Source organism: Dermacentor albipictus, chromosome 1, assembly GCF_038994185.2.
Source record: "Dermacentor albipictus isolate Rhodes 1998 colony chromosome 1, USDA_Dalb.pri_finalv2, whole genome shotgun sequence".
Taxonomy (NCBI): domain Eukaryota; kingdom Metazoa; phylum Arthropoda; class Arachnida; order Ixodida; family Ixodidae; genus Dermacentor; species Dermacentor albipictus.
This window is the reverse complement of record NC_091821.1, coordinates 124,756,977-124,780,140: the sequence shown is the minus strand read 5'-3', so window position 1 is coordinate 124,780,140 and position 23,164 is coordinate 124,756,977. Positions and strand designations below refer to the sequence as shown.

The 23,164-nt window shown below is 44.4% G+C and overlaps 1 protein-coding gene across 2 annotated transcripts in view; it reads right to left on the bottom strand.

The window, feature by feature from the left end:
- Positions 1–23,164, bottom strand: part of LOC135904832 (ornithine decarboxylase-like) — a 59,320-nt gene that overhangs the window by 15,727 nt on the left and 20,429 nt on the right. Inside the window, exons 3-6 of one of the 2 annotated variants that reach the window (XM_065435824.1) lie at positions 20,976–21,072; positions 14,573–14,649; positions 7,844–8,010; positions 6,946–7,080 (exon numbers count right to left, since the gene is read on the bottom strand). In XM_065435824.1, coding sequence (XP_065291896.1) covers positions 6,946–7,080; positions 7,844–8,010; positions 14,573–14,649; positions 20,976–21,072 — 476 coding nt within the window. The remainder of the gene's footprint in view (positions 1–6,945; positions 7,081–7,843; positions 8,011–14,572; positions 14,650–20,975; positions 21,073–23,164) is intronic. The other variant, XM_070533276.1, reaches the window with a different exon arrangement.

Below are 23,164 nucleotides of genomic sequence, written 5' to 3'. Positions count from 1 at the left end.
GTTGCTCCGAGGTACTTGTACTGGAAGGCCCTGTTGAAAGGGGAACCGTTAACAGGGTAAGTCAAAATTTTGTCTGCTAGTGAATGACGTCAGAAACATTTTCTACGTATTTGCCAAGTGGAGTGTCAAGTGTAAAACGAGACAAATAAATTACTAATACGCCAATGGTCACTAGGAGCGATAATTACGTTATATATATGTATATATATATATATATATATATATATATATATATATATATATATATATATATATATATATATATATATATATATATATATATATATATATATATATGTATATATAAACTAAATCATCGGCACTAAGATGACTGACAGAAGAAACGGTAAGAGTGAAATCATTAATATGAATTAAAAACAAGTATCTCCGGCCCAGAACCGAGCCTTGATGGGTCCCATAGGATACTAGGATGATAATTACGTATATGTATAGAGACAGCAGGTGACTGTCGCTAATAGAATCCTAGCGACCGCTTTCCCTAAACGTCCACACCTTACTATCGGAGTGGAAAGGAGACAGCAAGATATGTCGCGTGCACTTTGGTTTGAGTAAAGAAGGAGTGAGAAAACCATAGAGAATATCTGCAGAAGTGTAATAAAAAAAGTTCCCGTATGACGGCGATAGCGCTGGTTTTCTTTCTTAGTCTATATCTTCCTTTTTATTTGTAAAAGAGAGGAAGTGAGCGAATACTTTGAATATCTTACGTGGTTCTCCTGGAGAGCAAAAAAAAAAAATAAAGACGCGTCTTTATTTGCCGTGGGACGCACCAAAAATACGGAGATGGGTGCTTGCCCCCTGCAGGACGCGACGAGCGCTGCATTGCCAGTAGTTTCTACAACGCGCTTCCGACGTTGAAAAAAGTATATCTTACTTTTCGAAGGATCAGCATCGAATGGGAGGCGGGGGAGGCGGTAAGAAACGAAACAAGCCCCCATTTTCCAAAGCGACCTTTCCCAAAACGGCAGAGGCGTCGCTCAAGAACGGCCAAGAACCAGACTTAAAGAGTATATAGGCCTTGGGTGCTTCAGACTTGGAGCGCGTGCATTGCACGCATACCAATCGTTCGTAATGTTCGTGACACGGAGCGAGGCCTACGTCAGTTCATTGTCAACAAGAATAGCGAGACATTGGGAGCGGCAGGCACGAGCGCAGTGTTACGGGGCACGGCATGCATGGTTCTTTCTAGTCGTCGGAGACGAGAGTATATAAAGTAAAACGAAACTTTTGAGCAAAATGTACCAAAAGTTAAAACGCGAAAACAAAACAGGCACTTTGCAGGCCGGGCTGCGAATGGGAAGCGTAGCATTCTCACGTGGCGACGTTAAAAAAGCGAATGCGTTTTCTTTCCGTTCTTTACACAATTGACCATACAATACATATACTGTTTATTTTTTATTGGCTATATATAACATATAAATGTATCTCGGGAAAAATAGCGCAATTCCGCTTCGCTAGTGTCGTATGAAAAAGCGCAAAACTTTTTTTTTTGCATGCTTCCTAGGCTCAAGGGGCGTTCATGAAGCAACCACGACACAACATGCACTGAAGCTGCTTCACACCCTTAAGGGTGCAAAAGGCTATGATTCGGTCTATATCTCAAGTGCTCACACCCGCAAGTGTAAAGGCGTGAGTTATAGACTAATTTACACCCTTATGCATCCTTAGGGTGTACGTTAGTTTACAGTGTGAACAAAATTGTTCACACATGCAAAGGGACACCCAATAGTACCCATAGTACCATAGTACATGTAAAAACACTCACAATACCCTATAGGGCTTGAAAGCATAGTTAGACGACACTATCGTTAAGGATTCCGCGTTGCTAAACCCAGAGTCGTTTTTTTTAAACCTTAAGAGCGTCATTTATTGCGCTACATTTTGCCCGGCCAAGTAAGGGGTGTATACCGCTTTTTTTATATTGGTCGATTGTATTGCTTCACCTGGCCAATCGCTAATGCACATTCATATGTCCTATGACGTTCTACGTTAAGTTACGGTACGCGCGTATAATTTCCATTTCTTAAACAAAAGAGAAGAATGTTGGCTTTGCGTTATCCTTGAAAACTTAACACGTGACACTTGCCCTGGCAGAAAGCAGCCATGGGCGTTGCACCGTTGGAATCGCAGATACGTGAGAAGCGCTACCAAAAACTCGCAATGCGATGCGTGCGAGTGCGTCGGTTTCTTTCGCTTCGACTGCAGCACGTGAAATGTTCTTTAAAGAGATGCCTCATATACGGAACCTACAGTCGCAATAAAAAAAAAACAGCTCTGTATCGAAAAAAAAAAAAACACTGCACAACAGCGCGACTATATACAATACGAGCTGACTGTGAAGAAATAAACTGCGTTTGTACGAGCGTTTATCATTATAACGATGAACGTCTATAGACGTGTACTTGAAGTAACGTGCGTCAAGCTGTGACACATCCGTTAGAAGCCACACGTGCGCAACAGTGGCGTAGCCAGAAATTGCTTTCGGAGGGGGCTCACGTTGCAGTTCGGCCTCTTTCTTATAGAATTTGTCGAGGGACCAAAAACATGAATAACTGCACTGCCATTACCAAAGGTGCCGCAAACGAATTCTGGAACGCTACACACTGTCAGGACAAGTAAAATATGTATTTTTTCATAGAAGGATATACTTGTATGTCCCAAAAATTGCGCCCGAAATAACTGATATCAATGCTGCCTTGTTTTTTTTCTCTATTTAATAAGTAAATATAACGCGAACTTTAGGACTATATCAGTTCGAAACCAGCAAAGCAGTGCTTGCCGCTGATATGAAAAATGTAAAGGCTATCAAATCAACAAGGTGAGGAAAAATATTTTAATGAAACTTTGCTTTTCAAGAACACTGTTTACATTTTGTACATATGCAATGGCCAGGGAAAAATCTCAATGACGCTGTCCTTTGTTCCAATGTATTGCGCAGGAGCAGCTGTCACCGGTCGTGTATTGCGAGTAATTGCACCGAAATTATAGCCTCAACAGAGAGAATATATCGAAAGCAGAAGTTCTGCAAAATATACGAGGGCGAGAAAAATGAAAGTGAGCCAGGGCGAATATGTGACAAATGGCGTACTTCATTTAAATGTAGCCTCCACGAGTATTTAGACATTTGTATCACTGACTAACGAGTCGCGTGATTCCCGTCTGATAAAACTCCTTGGGTTGCTGCTTCAAAAAGTCTGTAAATGACTCTTTCACGTCATCGTCCGAAACGAATCAGGTTCCCTTCAACTGTTCTTTCATATTGCCCGAAATGTGGAAGTCCCAAGGCAACAGGTCTGGGCTGTGTAGCGGATGTTGCAGCGTTTCCCACTTGAACTTTGCCAGTTTTCTGTTAACCGCATCAGCGACGTGGGGATGGGAATTGTCGCACGCGTAATGCAAAGACATGGGATCGTTCCCCATCTGCAGTAAGTTGTTTTTTCATCCACTTTCATTACCATTAACTTATCATTTCTTTATTCAATCAGTAAGTACAAGTAATTTCCCCTATGTTGTCCTTGGTGTCTTTGTTGGCTTCTCATGATACGATTAATAAAAATCGGGCACCCTCGGTTAATCCCCTTTCTTCTCGTTCTTACATAACGAGGGTCTCGAATCCGGCAACATTGATGCCTTTAGGTTACATGTGCGGGTTTATTGACCGGTTGCCTTCACCCAGAAAGATCACACACTCGTGACGCCTGAGGCAGTAAGGATGTTCCACATCCGCTGCCAAGGTTTTATGAGTTGTGGCGCTAGCTAACACTCCCAAGGTTAGTTCTAGTAGCAACACATAAATACCCAAGAAAGTGGATGGGGAAACGGCGCCGCGGTAGCTCAATTGGTAGAGCATCGCACGGGAAATGCGAAGGTTGTGGGATCGTTGCCCCACCTGCGGCAAGTTGTTTTTTCATCCCAAAGTACAAGTAATTTCTCCTATGTTGTCCTTGGTGTCTTTGTTTGTTGGCTTCTCATGATACGATTAATAAAAATCGGGCACCTCGGTTAACCCCCTTTCTACGCGGACTGTTTGTGGTACACGTTGTCCCTGTGTTGTGTGCATTGTGCGTTTTGCTTGCTGTTATAGGAACCAAATATCTGCGCGCTCCGTTTCGCGGTCCAGTCCCCCTTGCGGTAAGCACGTGCCGCATTTTTGCCGGTGTCACCCGTCAGTTTGTTTTTAAGGCGAAAGCTCCAAATGCCTCATCACACGGTGGCCTTGAAAACACGGCGTGCGGTACAGAAAGTCATGTGAGTTCGCTTCGCGCAGACGCGCACTCGTGCTACTGCTCGCGCGTTCGTCGTCGTCTTCTTCTACACCTGGCTCCGATGCCGCTCACCATACCAAAAAAAAAAAAAAGCGCAGTTAAGTACAATGGAGTTCATTCAAGCACGCAAACCCACGACCTTGAGTGTTAAGGCAAAGTTAATTGAGGCACACTTGATTAATCCAGCTTTAATTAAAACACTCGAACCCACGACTTTTGCTGTTAATTAGGGCGAATTTATTTAAGGTACAGTTAATTAAGGCACTCGGACCCACGACCTTTGGTGGGAGAAAATAAGTAACAAGAAGTAACAACGCCGAATGAGAACGTAATTAAATGTAATTAGGTAAGTAAGTAATTTAATGAACGCCTCTAGAGCGCGCAGGCCCACGCCTGCACCCTCATTGGCGTATGCACAAGTGACTGTCAATTTTTTTTCTCCCTCCGCGTTACAGCTGCCTTTCTTGAAGCAAGGTACCGAGAGAAAACCATATCACCTATCTTCTTAAAAAAATTTTGTGTTCCTCAGTTCCAACATATATTTAAAATATAACCTGTGACAGACACCGCTGTTCCGACTCCTCAGGTTAATTTTTGCAAGGTGCGAGAATTACCTGCACGAAAAATTGCAATGTCCACCAGAGACCGAAATATAATATTCACTAATTAACATCAGGGCACTTGTTGCTATTGCGAATGATGCCGACCAGTAGAGAATAAATGCTATCACTAGCACCATTCTTCAGATACCCGCCCTTAGACTGCGTTAAGAAATACATTGGCGTTTTAGTTCACAGCTTCCAAAACGCTTTCCTTTAGCGGTCAGGCACGATCTTAACTAGGATGCCAATGTAACTTTTAGCAGACATTGGGGACGCATATCACGAAATCGTGCTCGTCTTAGGATTTCTGCTAAGGATATATGACTGACCATGCTTCAGTTTCCCATTTGCAACATGTGCCTTGACGGGAAGAACGAAAACTTCATTAGCGAATCGTTTTAACTCGCTATCTGGACATTGCAATTTATCGTGGAAGTTATTTATGCTTCTTCGAAAAATTACACTGAAGATGCAGAACAGCGTTACGTGTCACAAGTTCCCTTGAAGAAAAAAACAAAAAACAAAAATACACAGCAATAAAACAAACAAACAAACAAAAAATTAAAAAAAACGAAAGAAAGAGAAAAGAAAGGCGTCCGGTGTACTCAGCCTATTAGTAAAAAATAAAAAACCCACCTGTGTTGGCCGCTTTGTTGTTGCGCCAACATCTCGCGGAGGACGAAGGAAACTGCGCTAAAATATAGTCCAATAACTTACGAAACTCACAATAACGCACTAAACGCGCTAAATTGTGTTCTGTTGAGAGCAAGAAAGCGAGAAGTTATGAGTAGATAATACTGATTATGATTATGGGAGAATATGATTAGGATTATGAGTTGTAAGGCTGATTATGTTCGGATATTTCGTTTCTGCTCCTTAAAAAAATTGTTCAGCATTCATGTTTATCTAAATATCATTTGGTGTGACTAGTTGACCTTGAAGCTTTTTTTAGCATGATTTATTTAACGGGACAGCATATGACTTCGAAAGTCATATCTACGGACTAATGTGCATATGTCGGGGAAAATTATTCAACTTTCCATGAACGTGATGGGCGAAAAGCCATGAACAACCGGTGTATTTAAAATGAGAAAATTTTGCGTTTAAATTAAGATTTCCGTCTGAGTAAAGCGTTTAATGAAAGACTTCTAGGATGAAGTCTGTCTCTCACACTACCACCGTTTTTTGCGTGCATGTTAACGTCGCGTGTCGTTGGCACGTACGTTTTCATTTTCTGCTGCGGGCGAAATGAGCGTAGCGGATGAAAGGAATACCACTCGGAGGAATGTTCAAGCTTATCTGTCTTCATATAAAGAGCTGCTACCTTCCGCCCACGACTATAGAAACCCTCCATCTCATATCACCCGCCGTGGTTGCTTAGTAGCTATGGTGTCGGGCTGTGAAGCACGAGGTCGCGCGGTCGAGTCCCGGCCACGGCGGCCGCATTTCGAAGGGGGCGAAAATACCCGTGTACTTAGATTTAAGTGCACGGTAAAGAACCCCAGGTGGTCCAAACTTCTGGAGTCCCCCACTACGGCGTGCCTCATAATCAGATCGTGGTTTTGGCATGTAAAACTCGATATTTTTTTTATCTCATATCATTTATATGTCAGTCCTTCCGATATACCAGGCTTACCGCTTCTTCACGTACAAAGGAGCATAGTTATGTATAGAAACGATCACTGATACCTTACTGTCGCCTGGCGATGTCACGTAGTTTTTACTTTTCTTAGACATTGCATCTGTCAAAGTACTTTTCAACATGTCAGCCTTTCAATGCATGGCAACATTCTTGTGCAAACGACTTTTCTTGGAGACGTTGGTGGGGGCGTTAAAAAGAAAGAAGGCAACTGCGAGGAAGTCAATTACAGACGCAATGAAGCTGCAGTCTGGGACTGTAGGCGGTATACTTTTTGAACATTTCGCTTTTTTTTAGTTCCAGGAAGAGAAAATAAACCGGCCAAAATAATTTCACGCGATGTTTTTGCAGCAATACATGTTTGTTATCGGCAAATTCGTACAAAAGACACAATGTTCTTCAAGCACAGTAGTAAGCTTACGACACGCCGGCGATGTTCAGATTTAGGCATCGAGCTTTCCTGAGCACCTTGCAGGCGTCGGCGAGGCTGCAGCCGAATTTATGGTTCATAGTGATGCCGCAGCCTACGCTGCTGCCTTGAATACGGAGAAGTAACCTGCAATGGAAGAGAATGCATGTGGTACCTGTATAACGACCGTTGTGATTAAACACAGTAGAAATTCGATTCACGCTTAACGCATGTTTATTCTCTCGCCACACCTTCCCGCGCCCTCAAGGGCGATGGAGTCAGGTGTGACCACTGGGTCTCTATTTTCTTTTACATTTCCCGGCATAGCTGAATAAGTTGCCTATCTTCGGGGATGCACGTTGTTCGTCATGCTTCGTTGAGCACGGCTTCAGACGGCAAGGGGGGTGAGGAGGGAGGTGCGGCAAATGGTTGCTGTTGAAAACTGCCGAGAGCACATGACAGCCGTCAGTGTTAAGGACTGCTGGAGAGACCACGTACTGCATGCCACTACTGCAGCACAAGATGGCTTCGCTTGAAAGTGGTTTTGAAACAGATCACGTTTTGATCCGCTATGACGTGCTCATGCAAGGTTCCCGCTGCATCCAGCTGCGAACCTTGCTGACTTGAAGGGAATGCTCTACAGATTTCTGTTGTCGACAGAATAATAATGTCCCGATCGTGAACATCAGCACAATCTTCGGCTTATTGGACGTCGTTTGCTGAGTTTCCACGTTTCACATTCCACGCCATAGATAAAATATAAATATGCGCTCGAGCTGCGTGCAGTAGCAGCACTGGGAAAGTTTCATGTTAGTGCTAAACGTGTTCGCGTGGCGTAGGTTGTTTCATAAAGTTTCTGCTGGCTTCTTTAGCAAGCATTGAGTTCTATTTTAAGTAGACTCGTATATACCTGGCATTCTTGTCCTTGATTTTGTCGAGTTCGTCGGCGGAGTCGAAGGTCATGAGAGTGACGTTGTTCCGCTTGGCGTAATTGAGGTGCTCTACGCTCTTGATGGGATGGGCAAAAATAATTCGCTCCGGAGACACGCCGAGCTGCATGACGGTTTCGATCTCGACCTGCGTGTGTGACGTAATTGGTCAACAGTGTTGAGACTCATTCTGTTTCTTCCGTTTACGAAACGAATGGTACTTTGATTCATTACCGTTATGTTGACATTGCCCATAACAAATTGCCAAGCGTGCAACGTGCCATAAGTACACCGTTTCGGAAAAATATGCTCTGCTATAAACCATACCTTTATTGTTTTCTTCTGTGTGGAAAGACTGTTGCCTTGAATCAAGGCTCGAACAGGCTAATTTTTGCATCACACTGCGAAACACGGGCACTGATGGCATGGAACACTGCTGCTTTACGAATAGAAGCGCAGCGGTTCGCGGAATTCGGTGCGGCATTTCGAACCAGTAACGAAATATGAATGTGAGCAACAGGATGTTGGAAATCAACATTGTGCGTTAACATCTTTAAGTTTCCAAATGTTCAACATTATGGGCCACACTTATTTATACGAAAACTACAGCACAAACAAGGTGAAATGCGAAAACACCCGTGTGCTTAGATTTAGGTGCACGTTAAAGAACTCCAGGTGGTCAAAATTTCCGGAGTCCTCCACTACGGCGTGCCTCATAATCAGAAAGTGGTTTTGGCACGTAAAACCCCAAATATTATTATTATAAACAAGGTGAATTCGCATAGTTCACGAAGGTTAGGACAAAAAGTCGTCCAGAAGCGATTGCCAATGAGAACAAGCGAGTTGCAATTGAAGCGTAACTGGAAGAAGGAACGGCTTGATTTTGACTAGTTTGCTCACTTCAAATGTATGCTAAAGCAGCATAATGGGACGAGGACAAATAAGAGGGAGGGAAAAGCAGCATGACAGAAAAAGTATTTTTGAAAAGTAAATCATAATGCGTATGATTTTATAGAGTTCCAGGAAGACATCGTCTCACAATGCTTCTAAGGTGCGATAGGAACATCGTTTCCTCAGGGTCTCCACTTTTGTACTCTGTTATTACAGGTGATTAAAGGGTACCGAGTTGGCGGAGCCATGAAAACAGAATAGATGACGTAAGCTATTCCTATGGAAATTAGGTGGATGTGGATGTTCTATCACCTCGCAGGGACGTGTTCGGACGAGAATTAGGTGATAGAAGGCCCGTTTGGGGAAAATTCTGCACTGGGAAGACAGCAACAAAGTAAGCACAACACGTCCGCCACGAAAAGTTCGCGGCCCGTGTTCACAAAAGAAGTTCTTAACGCTATACCTTTTCTTTAGAGTAGGTGCCAGTTAATTGTACGACATACGATTAGCGAAAGTGCCCGACCAACCCTAATGACGTGCTTGACGCAAAGCGGCCGTCGCTGGGAGTGCCAGCTGTCATCCCTTTGCGGTTCGACAGCTTTATCAGCCTACAGCTGAAATTCTGACGGAAAAGGATAGTCGAGAACACCTGTCAGCCCTGATTAGATGAAAGCGCGATAGGGTGTCGGTGCACTGCTAGGCGCTTGACACGTTTTAGCCAGATACTTTGCGAGCGAGAAAGGATCACGCAAGTGATGTATGCACGCAACCCTTTACTGCACCTTCTTGCATTTACGCAACATTCCGATGAACGGTGTCAAACACAGAAGCAAAGTCCATTTAGAGCTGCCTGTACACATTGTTGCATTTCCGCAACACTCGTCTAAAAAATGAGCCACCTTGTGCTGCAAGCTGTGCTCATCCTTCGCATTTTCTACCAAAACAAACGTGGCGGAGGCTGCGCGCGCCCGCGAGCAGTGATACGGATAAGTTTTGCCAAAACACGCTGACGGGCTAGTTGGTTAGAATCCATGGTAGAGTGTATAAGCGCGACTGGACGAGGACGAAGAAAGAAACAGATACACAGACACAGCGCTTCACTTTCAACTATATATTTTCTTTTCGCACGCATCGATAAATATATACCGTGCGAGCGGAAACAAACGTGACAGCAAAAAAGAACATTGAGTGGTACATTTCGTTGAACCGGACGCGTGTGTCCGGTTCGGGGACACGTGTCCGGTTCAACAAAGTGTACCACTCAATGTTCTTTTTTGCTGTCACGTTTGTTTCCGCTCGCACGGTATATATTTATCGATGCGTGCGAAAATAAAATATATAGTTGAAAGTGAAGCGCTGTGCCTGTGTATCTATTTCTTTCTTCGTCCTCGTCCAGTCGCGCTTATACACTCTACCATGGAAGTTTTGCCAATTGTAAATGTATTTCTCCATATGAAAAAGCCTTCCAAAAATTCTTACGCTAAGGTCCACACCCTCCTGACTCTGTGATTCAAGAAAACATTGTTATATCGGAATAGTTTGTTCCTAACGACGGAACGTTGCTATGTTGCGCAAATGCAACAACGTGTACATGGTTTATTTTCTTCAGAAAGGTGAAATGGCTCCCAAACGTTTTCATGGCCGAGCAATTCCTCCTGATAGTGAACGCAGCGACATTTCCAGGAGGGACGACAACCACGAGTGTAAATCCTTTTCTATTCAATATGTGTGCAAAAATGTTTTCTGGTCGAATTTTTTTTTCAGAAGGATGCTGTGCATCCGCACGCTGCTGCGTCGCGTCGTCACGGGCACAGCCTTACGTTTGTGCTTTTATGTTCCAAATTTTTACAATAACGCGAAAACACTGCATTGTTTCCTGGCTGCATGGGAGTATGCACAACGTAGTGCACGAAGTGTGGGAACCACCTGTGGTGCGCAAGCAAGAACAATTGCGTCTTTTTGTTCCACACTATATCATAGGTGCACCAATGATTGGGACGTGCAAATAAACATCTGAATATGAATCGCACTAACTCTATCTTTCACCTTCAACTACTTTATTTGCACGTTGTTGCAAATATGCAACATAGCCTTTTTCTGCAAATTCAAACTACAGAAATTCGCTAAAGTTAGTTTCCATGGGAGTACAAGTACTGTTATCCTTCCCTACAACTCCATGAAAAATATTTTGAGGAAACAAAAAATTCTGCAGTAAAGGGTTAACATGGGACCGAAAGAGAGAGAGAGTGCGAGAGAAACCGTTCTAGTTTATTCGTAATTGTTCATGTTTCAGTTCTTGCTGCCGCTCTTTTGGCATGGGTAGCGGTGGAACGAATGTCTTCAAAAACTGAAATATTGGCCTCCGGACGTCAGTTGGCCTTCATCTCCTGCACCAGGGAATTTAGGCCAAGGTCCAAGATATAAGCGAGTGAATTAAAATGTAAACATTGAGCATACGACTGAAGGGCATTTGTGTCAGTGGGTGAGATGAGTCCTCGTGGAGAAAGGATTGTTCAGATTTCGTTTATGACAGTGCATTTGCAAATCAAGCGCGTCGCGTCCACTGCCGGCTGTGTACGCTTGAAATCAGAGCATGAAGGCTAATATTCGAAGCTCATTCCACTACCTTGGAGCGAACATGTCCTTTATGACAACTTCACGGGTTTTTGTTTTTGACCGTGATATAATTCATGCGGCGAGTTTCACAGCAGATCAGGTTTGTGTGCCTAAGCCTCGCTGAACAAAAGTAACGTTGACGTTAAAACTCGGCTGGAATCACATTGGGAATTTCCTGAGGCTGAACCTGGCAATGATCACATTGAGCTGTTATTGAGCGCAGCCGTCGGGGCCTCTATGCGCCAAAATAAACTACTGTACTTGGTTCTAGTGGTCACATGTGGATTCCAATTGCTGCGAACTAAAGTGCTTGAAAAGTGCATGGCTCTCTTGAAATACTACATTGTTGAACGCTCTCCTTTTTCCTACATCAGAAAAAATGCGTTGCGTGCACTGTGCAGAACAGTGCACTTCTGTACACCTACATTTAAAAAAAATGATAGTGTTTCTGCTGTTGAGTACGATGTAGCGGGTTTAATTTCCTGCAATGACGAACGTGTTCCGATGTAGGCAGTATACAGAAAGCTGGCGCGCCTAGATGTATATGCACTCGAAAGAATATCACATGGTTAAAAATAATCAAAATGTCTGGCACAGCAGCATCCCTCGTCTTGTGTTGCGTTTGGAAGTTGACTTTAAATAAATAAATAAATAAATAAATAAATAAATAAATAAATAAATAAATAAATAAATAAAGCTGACAGTGTAGGTGTAGGTGGGTATACAACTTGTAGAATTCGGTACGTTAGTTAAGGTCTTTCTCTTCATTTAAGCTCGCATTCAAGCTTGACTTGGCAACTACTTCATGTTTATTTCTTGTCAGTTATGTAGGCTTAATATATAATTTCTAATCATTTTTAATGATTCCTATAGCCTCATTGCTCATGCGAGAGAGAAAGTAGCCGACGTTATGAATCCGTCTTCTATTTCTGCAGGTGCCGAGGGTTTTTTTCAATCGTTTTTTATTTGTTTGTGTTACTTTTTGTTTCTTTCCACAGCTCTGAGGAGCTAAAGACACAGTAAGGTTGTTATAGTTACGGAATTCCGCGCTGCCCTCTGTAGACTATAGAAAAGTGACGCTGATCGCCCAGTTGTGCGTAGCAGCCTGCCAGCAGAATTACATCTCGTGGAGCATCCCTCGTTGACCTTCGCACATAGGTATCACTGAAATGAAGAAACCGATCGACTCATTTCTTCGTGTGCTCAGAACGAATGTGACTGTCCGGAAATTTTATGTAGTCTTCCCGTTGCAAGTCTGTTGATTCGAAGATACCTCCTCAAGCAGCACCCAGACCAGCGTGTTACTAAAAGGATGCTCTTCTACCCGAGTTTGGGGTTCGAGGCTTGCTTCGTTGGGCTGGAGTAGACATAGCAGATCACGGTCAAGTGCGCACAAACATGGACAGAGTGAGGCGCAGACAACACAAGCGCTTATTCAGCTGATCCTTTATTCTAAAAATTGCATCATATAAACACTTTTATTCATTACGTCACAAGTCCGAAATGCCGACATCAGGTGGCCATGCTCAAAAACTGTTTCTTTAGACGACATAAAAACAGAAGGGGAGCGGACGCAGGACACACCCGCCTTTCTAATGCAATCTGCTTCAATTATGTCCCTTACATCCTGGTTCTTATTTTTGGCTACTATCCTACACATGTTGAGCAAGGGTTTACATGGTTTCTCGTTATTTATTCCACACCCATGAAAATGCACAGAAAGATTCCCATCGCGGTAATTCCCCACTTTCCTCCTGTGTTCTAGAAGTCTGTCTTTCAGACACCTTACAGTCTGACCGATATAATTGGAACCACACGATAAGGGAACTTCATATACCACGCCAGAAACACATGTTACAAAAGGATCACGATGCTTGATTGTGCAAGGCTCTTTCTTTTTCTGGAAAGGATTAGTAATTTGGCAAAGTTTCCCTAGCTTCTCAGGGGCGGAAAGCACCACCTTGACATGGCTACATGTAGATAGTCCATCGTGTGCTTCTTGCGGTTGCTGCGAGACACTCGAGCATTTTATATTAGAGCACCCTGCTTTTTTTTCGCAGCGCGCGTCGGTGTACTAATAAGGTACTATAGTCTACTTGGCCTGCTGTGCACGACCCTTGATCATTACCTATATTCGAGTGGCTGTGCTTCTCGGCGTGATCAGGCTCATCGCACCCTGCTCACTTTTATAGAAGAAACTGGCTTGACTTCTAGTTTGTGAGAGACTTTGGAAGGAACGAACAGTTTTTTGCTAACTTTGTTGTATTTTTACATCCTTCTGTAGTTAGTGCGACCTGTTTGCTTTTTTTTCTGTTCCTGCGTGTATGCTTCTGTTCCTACTTGCTCACTGTACGCCTTGCTTTACTGTCGTCTTTGTGGCCTGTCATTTTAGTGTTTCTTTCTTCTGCACTTCCTTTCTCCTTGTCTTCAACTTCATTTTCTATCCCCTCCTTCCTAAAGAGTAGGCAAGCTTTGTGCTCCTCTCGGCAGTTGCCAGCCTGCTCCCACCCTATTTCCCTTTGTGTGCGTGTTTTAATATCTACTACAACTACTACTACTACTACTACTACTACTACTGCTACTACTACTACTACTACTACTACTACTACTACTACTACTACTACTACGGCTACTACTACTACTACTACTACTGCTACTACTACTACTACTACTACTACTACTACTACTACTACTACTACTACTACTACTACTACTACTACTACTACTACTACGGCTACTACTACTACTACTACTACTACTACTACACCTAATAATATTAATGATAATCACAGTTCCGGTGCTGTGCCGGTATAAGTTTCGGTCGGACCGAATTAGGCACTGCTGTGTTTGCTTAGCAAACTTTATTATAGCAACATTAGGGGCTGACTTCTCAAAAATTTTTGTTCGTAAATGCTCTTAGTGATTAGCCGTCTGCCTTAGCTAACAATATGTCTAACACCTCGATTGGCTGGAAGATGTTTTTAAGATTAATTCTAATGTGATAACTTTTTATGCATAGGGGCTCACTACTTTACTGGAAATTAGCTTGACGCGTTGCAGACGTCTTGCAGCTAAAATTGCTGCGTATGGTTTCCTGTAAGATACGCTACCAAACGGCGACACGGCCTAGTATAGTAAGTGAGTGAAGTCAGTGAGCAACGCACTGTATGAAAGGGCAGCTTGTATAGAGCTGCAGTACTTGCCTTGTTGGAACAGTCGAAGTTAACTCCTAGAGAGTTGAGCGTCCGCAGCACTACCAGGTCTGTGCAGCACTTGACGGCTGAAAGTGACCAACAGTGTATGGTATTGCGTTTTTACACAGTAAACAATTGTGACTCGCTCTATTCTTTCTGTGTTGTTGATAAAATTCTCGCTAGTTATATTTTTGTATTATTTTGCTTAGAAAGTTGACGGCGATTGAAGGGAGCATTTTCTTTCTACGATACGAATTGGGGGGGAAGATACAGCATTGTAAAGTGAACAGCACTCTGCAGAGTTAGTTGTCGACTTAGTTTAACTTTAAACTTGCACATTGTGCAACGTTTATTTCACATACACTCACTTTATCAGAGTTTGCCTAAAGCACGTTGCGCAGTAATGACCATTGCAAGCAATATGACATACGAAACCACAATAGGAGGCACTTTTGCTCCATCACTTCACCGCTGTGCCTCTCGTTCCAGTATTATTTCTTGTTTAAAAATAGATTAACTGAGGTTTGTAAATAGGAATAGCGCAAACACGCATTTTCGTGAAACCGCGACCACTCCGAACCTGCCAGCACAAAGCAGTTCATGCAACGTGCTCTGCCATAAACGCCAGAAAAGCATAGAGCATCGGCGATTGCGCAGATGTGCGTCAGTTTCTCCATAAGAATATCGAATGTGATGTGCTTGTGCAGCTGGGCACCCACAATGTATGCACAGCTGTTTCCTGTTATATTGTTTCGAACTTTTCATGAGGACATGGTTAGCAGCAGCAGCCGAAGGAGATAGAGAGAGGTCATAAGGCAAAAGCAGGGCGTTCAACAAGGCTAAGCCCGGTTGGCCACCCTGCACTGGGAAAAAAAAAAAGAATGCTACTAAAAAATGAGAAGGAGGAGAGAAGTTGACATTTAGCGCGGGCACACACGCAATGAAGTGTTCATCATTCAATTTATCACACGCGGTCATAAAGGCAGCTGCATCTCAAGAAGCTCAGCAGCACTTTTGTGGTTTTGCACATCACAAACGCCGCGATACCACGCTCCCAACATCTTCTGTAATAGGCCTGTCGTCTAAGTGCTCTAAAGCTATCCGAAGGGCAAGTCTCTGATCTTGGTATGCTGAGCAGTCACATAGGAGATGTTCCATGGTTTCTTTTACGCCACAGGTGTTGCAATTGGCACTGTCCACCATTCCTGTTTGAAATGTGTAAGTATTTGTAAAATAAACTAGTAGTCGCAGGCGGCTTAGTCATGTTTCTTCGCGTCGAGTAAAACCGGGTAAAATTTGTAATTTTATATATGGGTCCATGAAATACATGCGACACTATGCGAATTCCTGTGTATTTCGTTTTGTTAGTTTTAGTGCCAATGACGTTGCAGTGCCTCGATAGCGAATAAATACTATGTCATGGCCGCTGTCAACCGCCTTATCGCAGCGTAGTCGTATCTCTGGCCCCAATGGTTCATGTTGGCCGTGATGCAGAGCTGTCAGGATAGATTGCAGAGCTGCGTTTCAATGACAGAATTTAGCGTACACATGCTTGGGATTCTAGAACAGCGCAACAAGACGAGACGCCAGACGAAGAAAGACAGAGACGGAAAAACAGTGGCATGAAATAAACAAAGACCAGACGAGTACAGCATACAGGACTGGTGCTTCCCTGCGTAATCGTCTCGTCTTTGTTTCTTTCGCGCTACTGTTTTTCCTTCTTAGTTATGAACCAACTCGCCCAAGAAAACGTTTTAGGAAGAAAGACACAGACGCAGCACTGCGCCTCATCCGGTGTCCTGTCTTGTTGCGCTGTTCTAGAATCCCAAGTACGTTATAGCAACTCGCCCAAGCTTCCACTTTAGCCCAGAAATTCGGGGACTGTTGATTCAGATAAATAACTGCGTTACAGAGGGCGACAGGTTCGCACCATGCCGATGTTGTGGCTTGAGCTACCTTAAACTTCTTGCAACTTGACGTCGACGGTGGTCGACGTAACCGCCGCACCGGTGGAACTGGTTAGACTCGAAAAGCCGTCTGTATAAATATGAGCTTGATTGAAGTACTGGCAAACGTCGGCAAGTTGGACTTCTTTCCAAATTCTGGAATGGAGTGGAGCACTTGTGGGTGCCGAAGACACCACAAAGGACACATTGATCTTGTTGCAGGCGGGTAACCGGATACCGGATGGAAGAGAGGAGGCTAGAATGCTAAGAAATGTTGCCTTGGATCTACTTTCCGAAAGAGAAGCAAGGCGTTGAGAACGGAGCCGGGAAAGGTGCCAAATATTATTTCTAAGCGTGTTAGTGGCGATATACGTACTGATGGGATAATCCCTGGTGATCACAATTGTTATAGCTGTTAAGGCGCATCGTAGAAGACCAGGACAGGTTCTTAGCACGTGGGCTTGCATGCCCTCAAGAACTCTGAGATTTGACTTCTGCGTGCTTGATAGTACTGGTGAGCTGTAACGCGAAAAGCCCTTGAAGAACGCTTTGTACAGGTGGAGCTTAGAACACACCGACCGTCCTCGTCTTCTTTCAGCGATGACTTCAAAAAGGTGACCGATTCAGATGAGTCTCTTCCTCAGGTAAGCCACACATGGGCTCCAGGAAATGTTATGGTCGACAGTGACCCTCTCAACATTGAAGGGTTGTTTTGTAGAAAATAGGCTGGCCATTTTTCTGCTGAGACCTCAAGGCCTTGTTTCTGAAGATAGGCAGACGTCAGTGTTCCTGCCTTTTGTTATCTTGTGCGTACCTGCGGACGAGCTAATCTCGAAGCCCAAATGCTAATGCCATCTGCGTAAATTGACAGACTGATCTGCTGTGGCAGTGATTCCGCTAGCCCAAGCAAAACCAGGTTGAACAAAACGGGACTCAAAACTCCACCTTGTGGGACGCTGTGGATTGTGTAGTGGTCAGTAATTTGGCCATCAGCGGCGAATTCTAAAGAAGCTTCATCGGGTCACATTCATGAAAAAGTGAAGTCCCCTATGAAAGCAGGCACGAGGGCGTCTAGAATGGCTTCATGAGAAATATTATCATAAGCGTCGTCCACGTCTAAAACTAACTCTACACACTGATATTTGACTGATTTCCGTCGCTGAATCGAAGACACAATATCGATGAAGTTGTCGTCCGACGAACGACCCACCACGTCGAAAGGCTATCATCACGTTTGAGTAAACACAAGAAATCACTTAACGTGCGTGAGGATCATTCTTTTCTTTAACTTGCCAGCACAGCTGACGATAGCAATAGGCCGACATATGATGTTAGTCCAAGCGGTGACTTTATTTCGTTGTGATTGGGACAAGACAGGTACGCTTCCATTCAGAGGGGGGAACAAAATCGTCGCTCCACGAGGCGTTGAGGTGGTGTAGCAGGATCTCCCGTGCTTTGTGGTCAAGTTAGCATAAGGCGGCGTACCTACCATCGTCGGGCCCTGGTAAAGAACGCGGCAACTTGCGAGAGCACCCTCCATTTACTCCATTAAGAGAGGTTCGTTGATTGCAGAACATTGCATGAAGGGGACTTCGTACTATTCCAGACCATTTAGTAACACTATGTCACCTGCGATGATCTCACAAAAAGGTTCTCCAACATCCACTTCTCGATGGCTTTGGTGCAGGGCCAGCGCCTTAAAAGGATTGCATTGGTGGGGATAAGAGCGAAGGTCCTGGAGAGTCTGCATATGAGAGAGCGGTTTGCGGGGGTCTAGTGAGTTACCGATTTCCGTCGTTCATTTTCTAATTTGTGCATGCGATCATGTATTTTCTTCTACGTGCGCCCCTGCTTCTCCAAGGTTGATAAGTTACTTTACTTGTCTGTAACTCTTCTCGGCGCGCCGATGTACTAGAACGGAACCTTTATAGTTCAATGTCCTTGCAATTGGCTAACAACAAGTTCGTTTTCTATAGAGGTCTGAAATGCTGACAATTCAATTCGTAGAGAGACCGTGGGTGATGACTGACTGCCTGGAGCGTTGATAGCAACGTAAGTGGGAAATATCGTTAAGTCAGTAAATCAGTGAACGCTTCAAGTAAGCCACTGTGATACCAAATAAAGATCTAGGCAGCTGCTGTTCGACGTTCCTCTCAATTTTGTCGGGCTGCCATCGTTCAAGAGGCAGAGGCTTAAGTTGGTTTGTGTACTTCCCAAAGTAGGTGATGAACATTGAAATCTCCTGTGATTATCCAGGGGCCGGAGGTCGTTGTCAGAGGATTTGAAAACATTTCACTGTCTAAACGACTTGATGGGGAAATGTAGCTAGTGACGAGTGCGAAGGATAGGCTATCTTTGTCTATGCTAAGGCCCACATACTGGTTGTCATCATGGGGAGACAAGGCTAGGGTTACGTAGGTGAGCTCCCTTGTAACATAAACCGGGACCTTGCTACTTTTGTCACACGTGGCGGAAACAAAACCTTCGTTTCCCGATAACCTGATGATATTTGACAGGTTTGGCTCACAGATGACCAGAACCGGAAAGCGATGAACATAAACAAATTGACAAACAGCGGAAATGAGTTACTTCCGGCCTCACGCATCCCACTGAATAATTGAGATATTCTTGACTTCCACATGAAAGGGTCGATTCCACAGAAGTAGGCGAGCCATGTTTCTAATGCTTTCAAGCACAGGAGCGAGAGCATCCAGCACTTGCAAAGCGCACCGTGCAGTCGAAGTCTCCATGTTACCCAGAAGTGTGATAATCGCAGCCATCATTGTATTTAGAATAAGAACCGCTCGCAAATCTGTTCAGGCAACTTGTAATCAGTAGGATGTAGGGTTGATGATGGCGATGTATACTTCTCATACTCAGCCAGGGGGGCTTGCCTTCGGCATTGTAGGAGAGGCAACAACAAAAACACTTTTATGGTCTTTTTTTGCCATGCAAAATATTGCATCTGGTCTCGCTCGGAAACTGCTGTTTCAGAATACGAGGTGGTGACGCCGCTGGGCTAGGTTGGCGCTGTGAGGAGCCTTTGGAGATGTTGGAGCATCGTCGGCAGTGTGATCGTCATTCTTTCACGGAATCAGTGGCTTCCAGGTGTGTGGAGCCTTCCCTTAACGTATGCTTGATGATACTCCACTGCGGCTTGATTCAGGGGAAATTTACGGAGGTGGCTTCATGCCATCGTTTACAGTTTCTGCACTAAAATACAGTTGCTTGGCAGGATTGCGCGGCGTGGGATTGAGCGCAGCGTGCACACTTCCGGGTATTGCAAACACACCTGGCGTGACCAACAGAAAACACTTGTGAAATTGCAGAGGTTTCGGAATGAATGGCTTTGCCGGGTGACGAAAGTGGTGGCGAACCTTGACATTAGATGGTATGTTGTCGCCCTTAAAGACAATCTTCACGCACCGTATAGTGCCAAGGAGAGTATCCTTCATTATGGTAGCATCATGAGTGGCTTTCCTGACTAGGGAGATAAGTCTTCATTCGGTAGTCAACAAACATTGACACCAAGGACAACATAGGGGAAATTACCTGTACTTAGCTAAATGAATTAAGGAAATGATAAAGTAATGGAAATGAAAGTGGATGAAAAAACAACTTGCGGCAGGTGGGGAACGATCCCACGTCTTCGCATTACGCGTGCGATGCTGTATGCGTGACATGCTTAATAAAAATCGGGCCCCTCGGTTAAGTACTATACTACTAAGTACTCTTCTCGTTCATTCGGTAGTACAACGTCTACGTTGTAGATGACGCCATATGCTGTATTCTTGCCGACTGGAATGTGGGCACTTTTATCCCGTTGAAATCAGTCACTGTATGCAAGGTGTCAAATGCAGTTGAATGGATGACATTTACGACGAAAATGTTCTTGCGAGTATTATTTCTTATATCGGTTATTTCATTTTATTGGAACTAATTTTTGATGGAAGGCGTAGACAGCTTGCCTATTCAGATGCCGAGATTGTCCGAGGGAATCACGGGCATGAAGACTATGGCCGGTACTCGGGAACAATTCGCGTTCTGCACTGTAGATGTACTAGTAGGTGAAGACGCCCTCAGGCTCCTCCGCTTCGCCTTGTGGCTTAGCACGGATTTGAAGCTTTCCTCAGAGTATTCCCTACTCTCCGAATAGAGTTCCGCGCTGTCACTGGTGGTATGACTCAGTCGACCGTTTTGCTTCCACAATGGTGCAACCTAACGCGAAGCTAAGTGTGGAGGAAGTCGCGCAATGTCTAAGCTTCCACCACTGCCGGCGACGGACCGATGTCTCCCAGTTAGACACAGAAAGAAACTGAAAACCTGCAGCAAGCTCTGATAATGTGAGAGCCACTACGGTGCTGGAACGCCTAGTTTGCTTGCACGTTTGTTTTAGTGCAGAATATTTGTAAGTAGGGCTCGCAAGCTTGAGTTGTGTACACATGAAGGCTTCGTCAAACACTCACCAAAGAAAGGCGTCACATTCGGCATTTCGCGTCTCCATAAGCGCACTTTGTACTCCAGGTCCCTCACGTCGCAGATGAAGAAGGCTTCGCAGGTCGCCTGAATCAGCCAGGAGATGGTGTGAGTGTTAGAAGATGAACACTCGCAAACACTAATGTTTAACGCTTGATTGTCGCATGCTCTGGACGCGACGTATATATATCACGTTTGCGCGTAAGTTAATCAGGAGGAGGCAGGAAGGAGGAAGAAACGGAAAGACAGGGAGGTTAGCTAGTTAATCAGTTTGCCTGTTTAGTCCATACGCTCTTTCTCATATTTTCACGAGCAAATTTAGCTTAAGGTCAAATAGGAACTGATTGGGATGGTTCAGCAAAGTTTTACTTAGCATGTAGATAATAAAAAAGACGATTCTTTCCCTTTTGCAATTGTATCTAGAACACCACTACGTTATCGAAACTCCATGGCTGGTTTTCGACTAGACCATTCATCAAGAGACAGTGGTGTTGATATGGCTATGTATGTCAAGCATAAAAAAACGTAGACGATTATCTACCTCTTTGTTTCTAGATGTCAAGGGGGCAACGGAGCAATCTCCTGAGGCTATTCTCGATGCTTTTGATATGGTTGCCCTTGGGGGTTGAGTCTTTCAATGAATTTCTGACTACGTGCTTATGAGATAGTTCCTTGTATGTACCTAAGATGACTCAACCACACGACACTACAACAATCGTGACGTTCTTGAAGGCGAAGTACTAAGCCCCAATCTATTCAACCTCACACTCATTGGCCTCGTTTAGCGTCTGCCAACTGCAATGAAGGTATCAATGTATTCACACGACATATCTGTCTGGACTTTGGGTCTGACACGTTCTTAAATGCGCGCAAAACTTCAAAGGGAGGCTACTTTGACAATGGTGAACCACCGCAACCTTGGTCTCAAAATATCAGACAAAGTTTCAATGGTGGCATTCATTCGCAAAGCAATGATACCTTACACTCAATGGTTAGATCATTTCTATATGATAAGATTCAGATATTTCTTAACGTAATCATTGGTAGAGAGCTTTCATGAAGCCCGAAGTGACCTACTTTAAACATCGCCTGACAGCTTTTTTCCAGCCGCTCAAGCTTCTGGACGGAAAAACTTGGGAGATATCAGTACATGAAAAGTTGAAATTACACGTACTGACGCGATGTAAATATTACAGTCTGTCTTGACCTTTTGAGATACAGCTTACCTGTACTAACCAACACTTACTTGCAGAGGTTCTACAGACTATTCAAGTTCGGGCTGTTCATCCAAGTTCGGCTTAGTTTATCAAAATGCGCATCTGCAGCGGCAACTATTGCAATCGCCCGGGACCAACCATTGCAAAGGCACATTGTTGGGGAAATGCTGAGAGCGCACATGAGGCACTTCGCCGAGCCTGTTCCAGCTTTCCTGCAAAAACATCTTCAGAAAGGCCGCTGTCATCATTTTCTGCTACGACCTCTGATTAAGTTACACTAGCCTTTATTAGGTTTCACTCTCGCTATCGGTACCTCCTTGGTGTGCAATTTGCAGTGTACCTTACACTCTTAAAAAAAGGGAGCGAAAAAAGAGCAACCAGCTGCTTTCCTCCTTCAGGCCGGTGAGTTCCTCCTTCACACGCACTTCACATGTCGCGCCCTCCCGCGGCAATCAAAAGGGGAGGAACGTTTCTCCCTTGCGTGCGCATCTTGCGTTGCCGCCGCCGGTGACCCGAACATCGACTACAATAACTTCTTTTCGACGGAAAGCAATGCTAAGTGGAATAACCTGACGTCTAAACCTTTCATGACAAGCGACCATCAGTGTCAAACCTCTAGCTCGAAGTGTAGCTGCGATACGAGAATAATTCAACTCGAAAGCAGCGTCCGGCTGCTTACGCACAGAGAGACGAGCCCGTACTCCGGCATGTTGGCCTAGACGCCGCAAATATCAGCCAGCCTTTCTTGTTTTGATGCTTCGAATTAGGATGAGGAGAAGGTTAAACCATGTCAAATGTATGCATTTGTGGTCGTTTTGAAGCGCCATCCTCGACGGCCTCGAAGTGAAAGCAAAATACGTTTGTTGGCGCCGTCGCCACGTAGCCGAGCGGTGTGAGCGAATCACCGCCGCAAGCTAAGCCTCTAAATCCACAGATGGTACACAAACCCGGCCGCCAGAGCA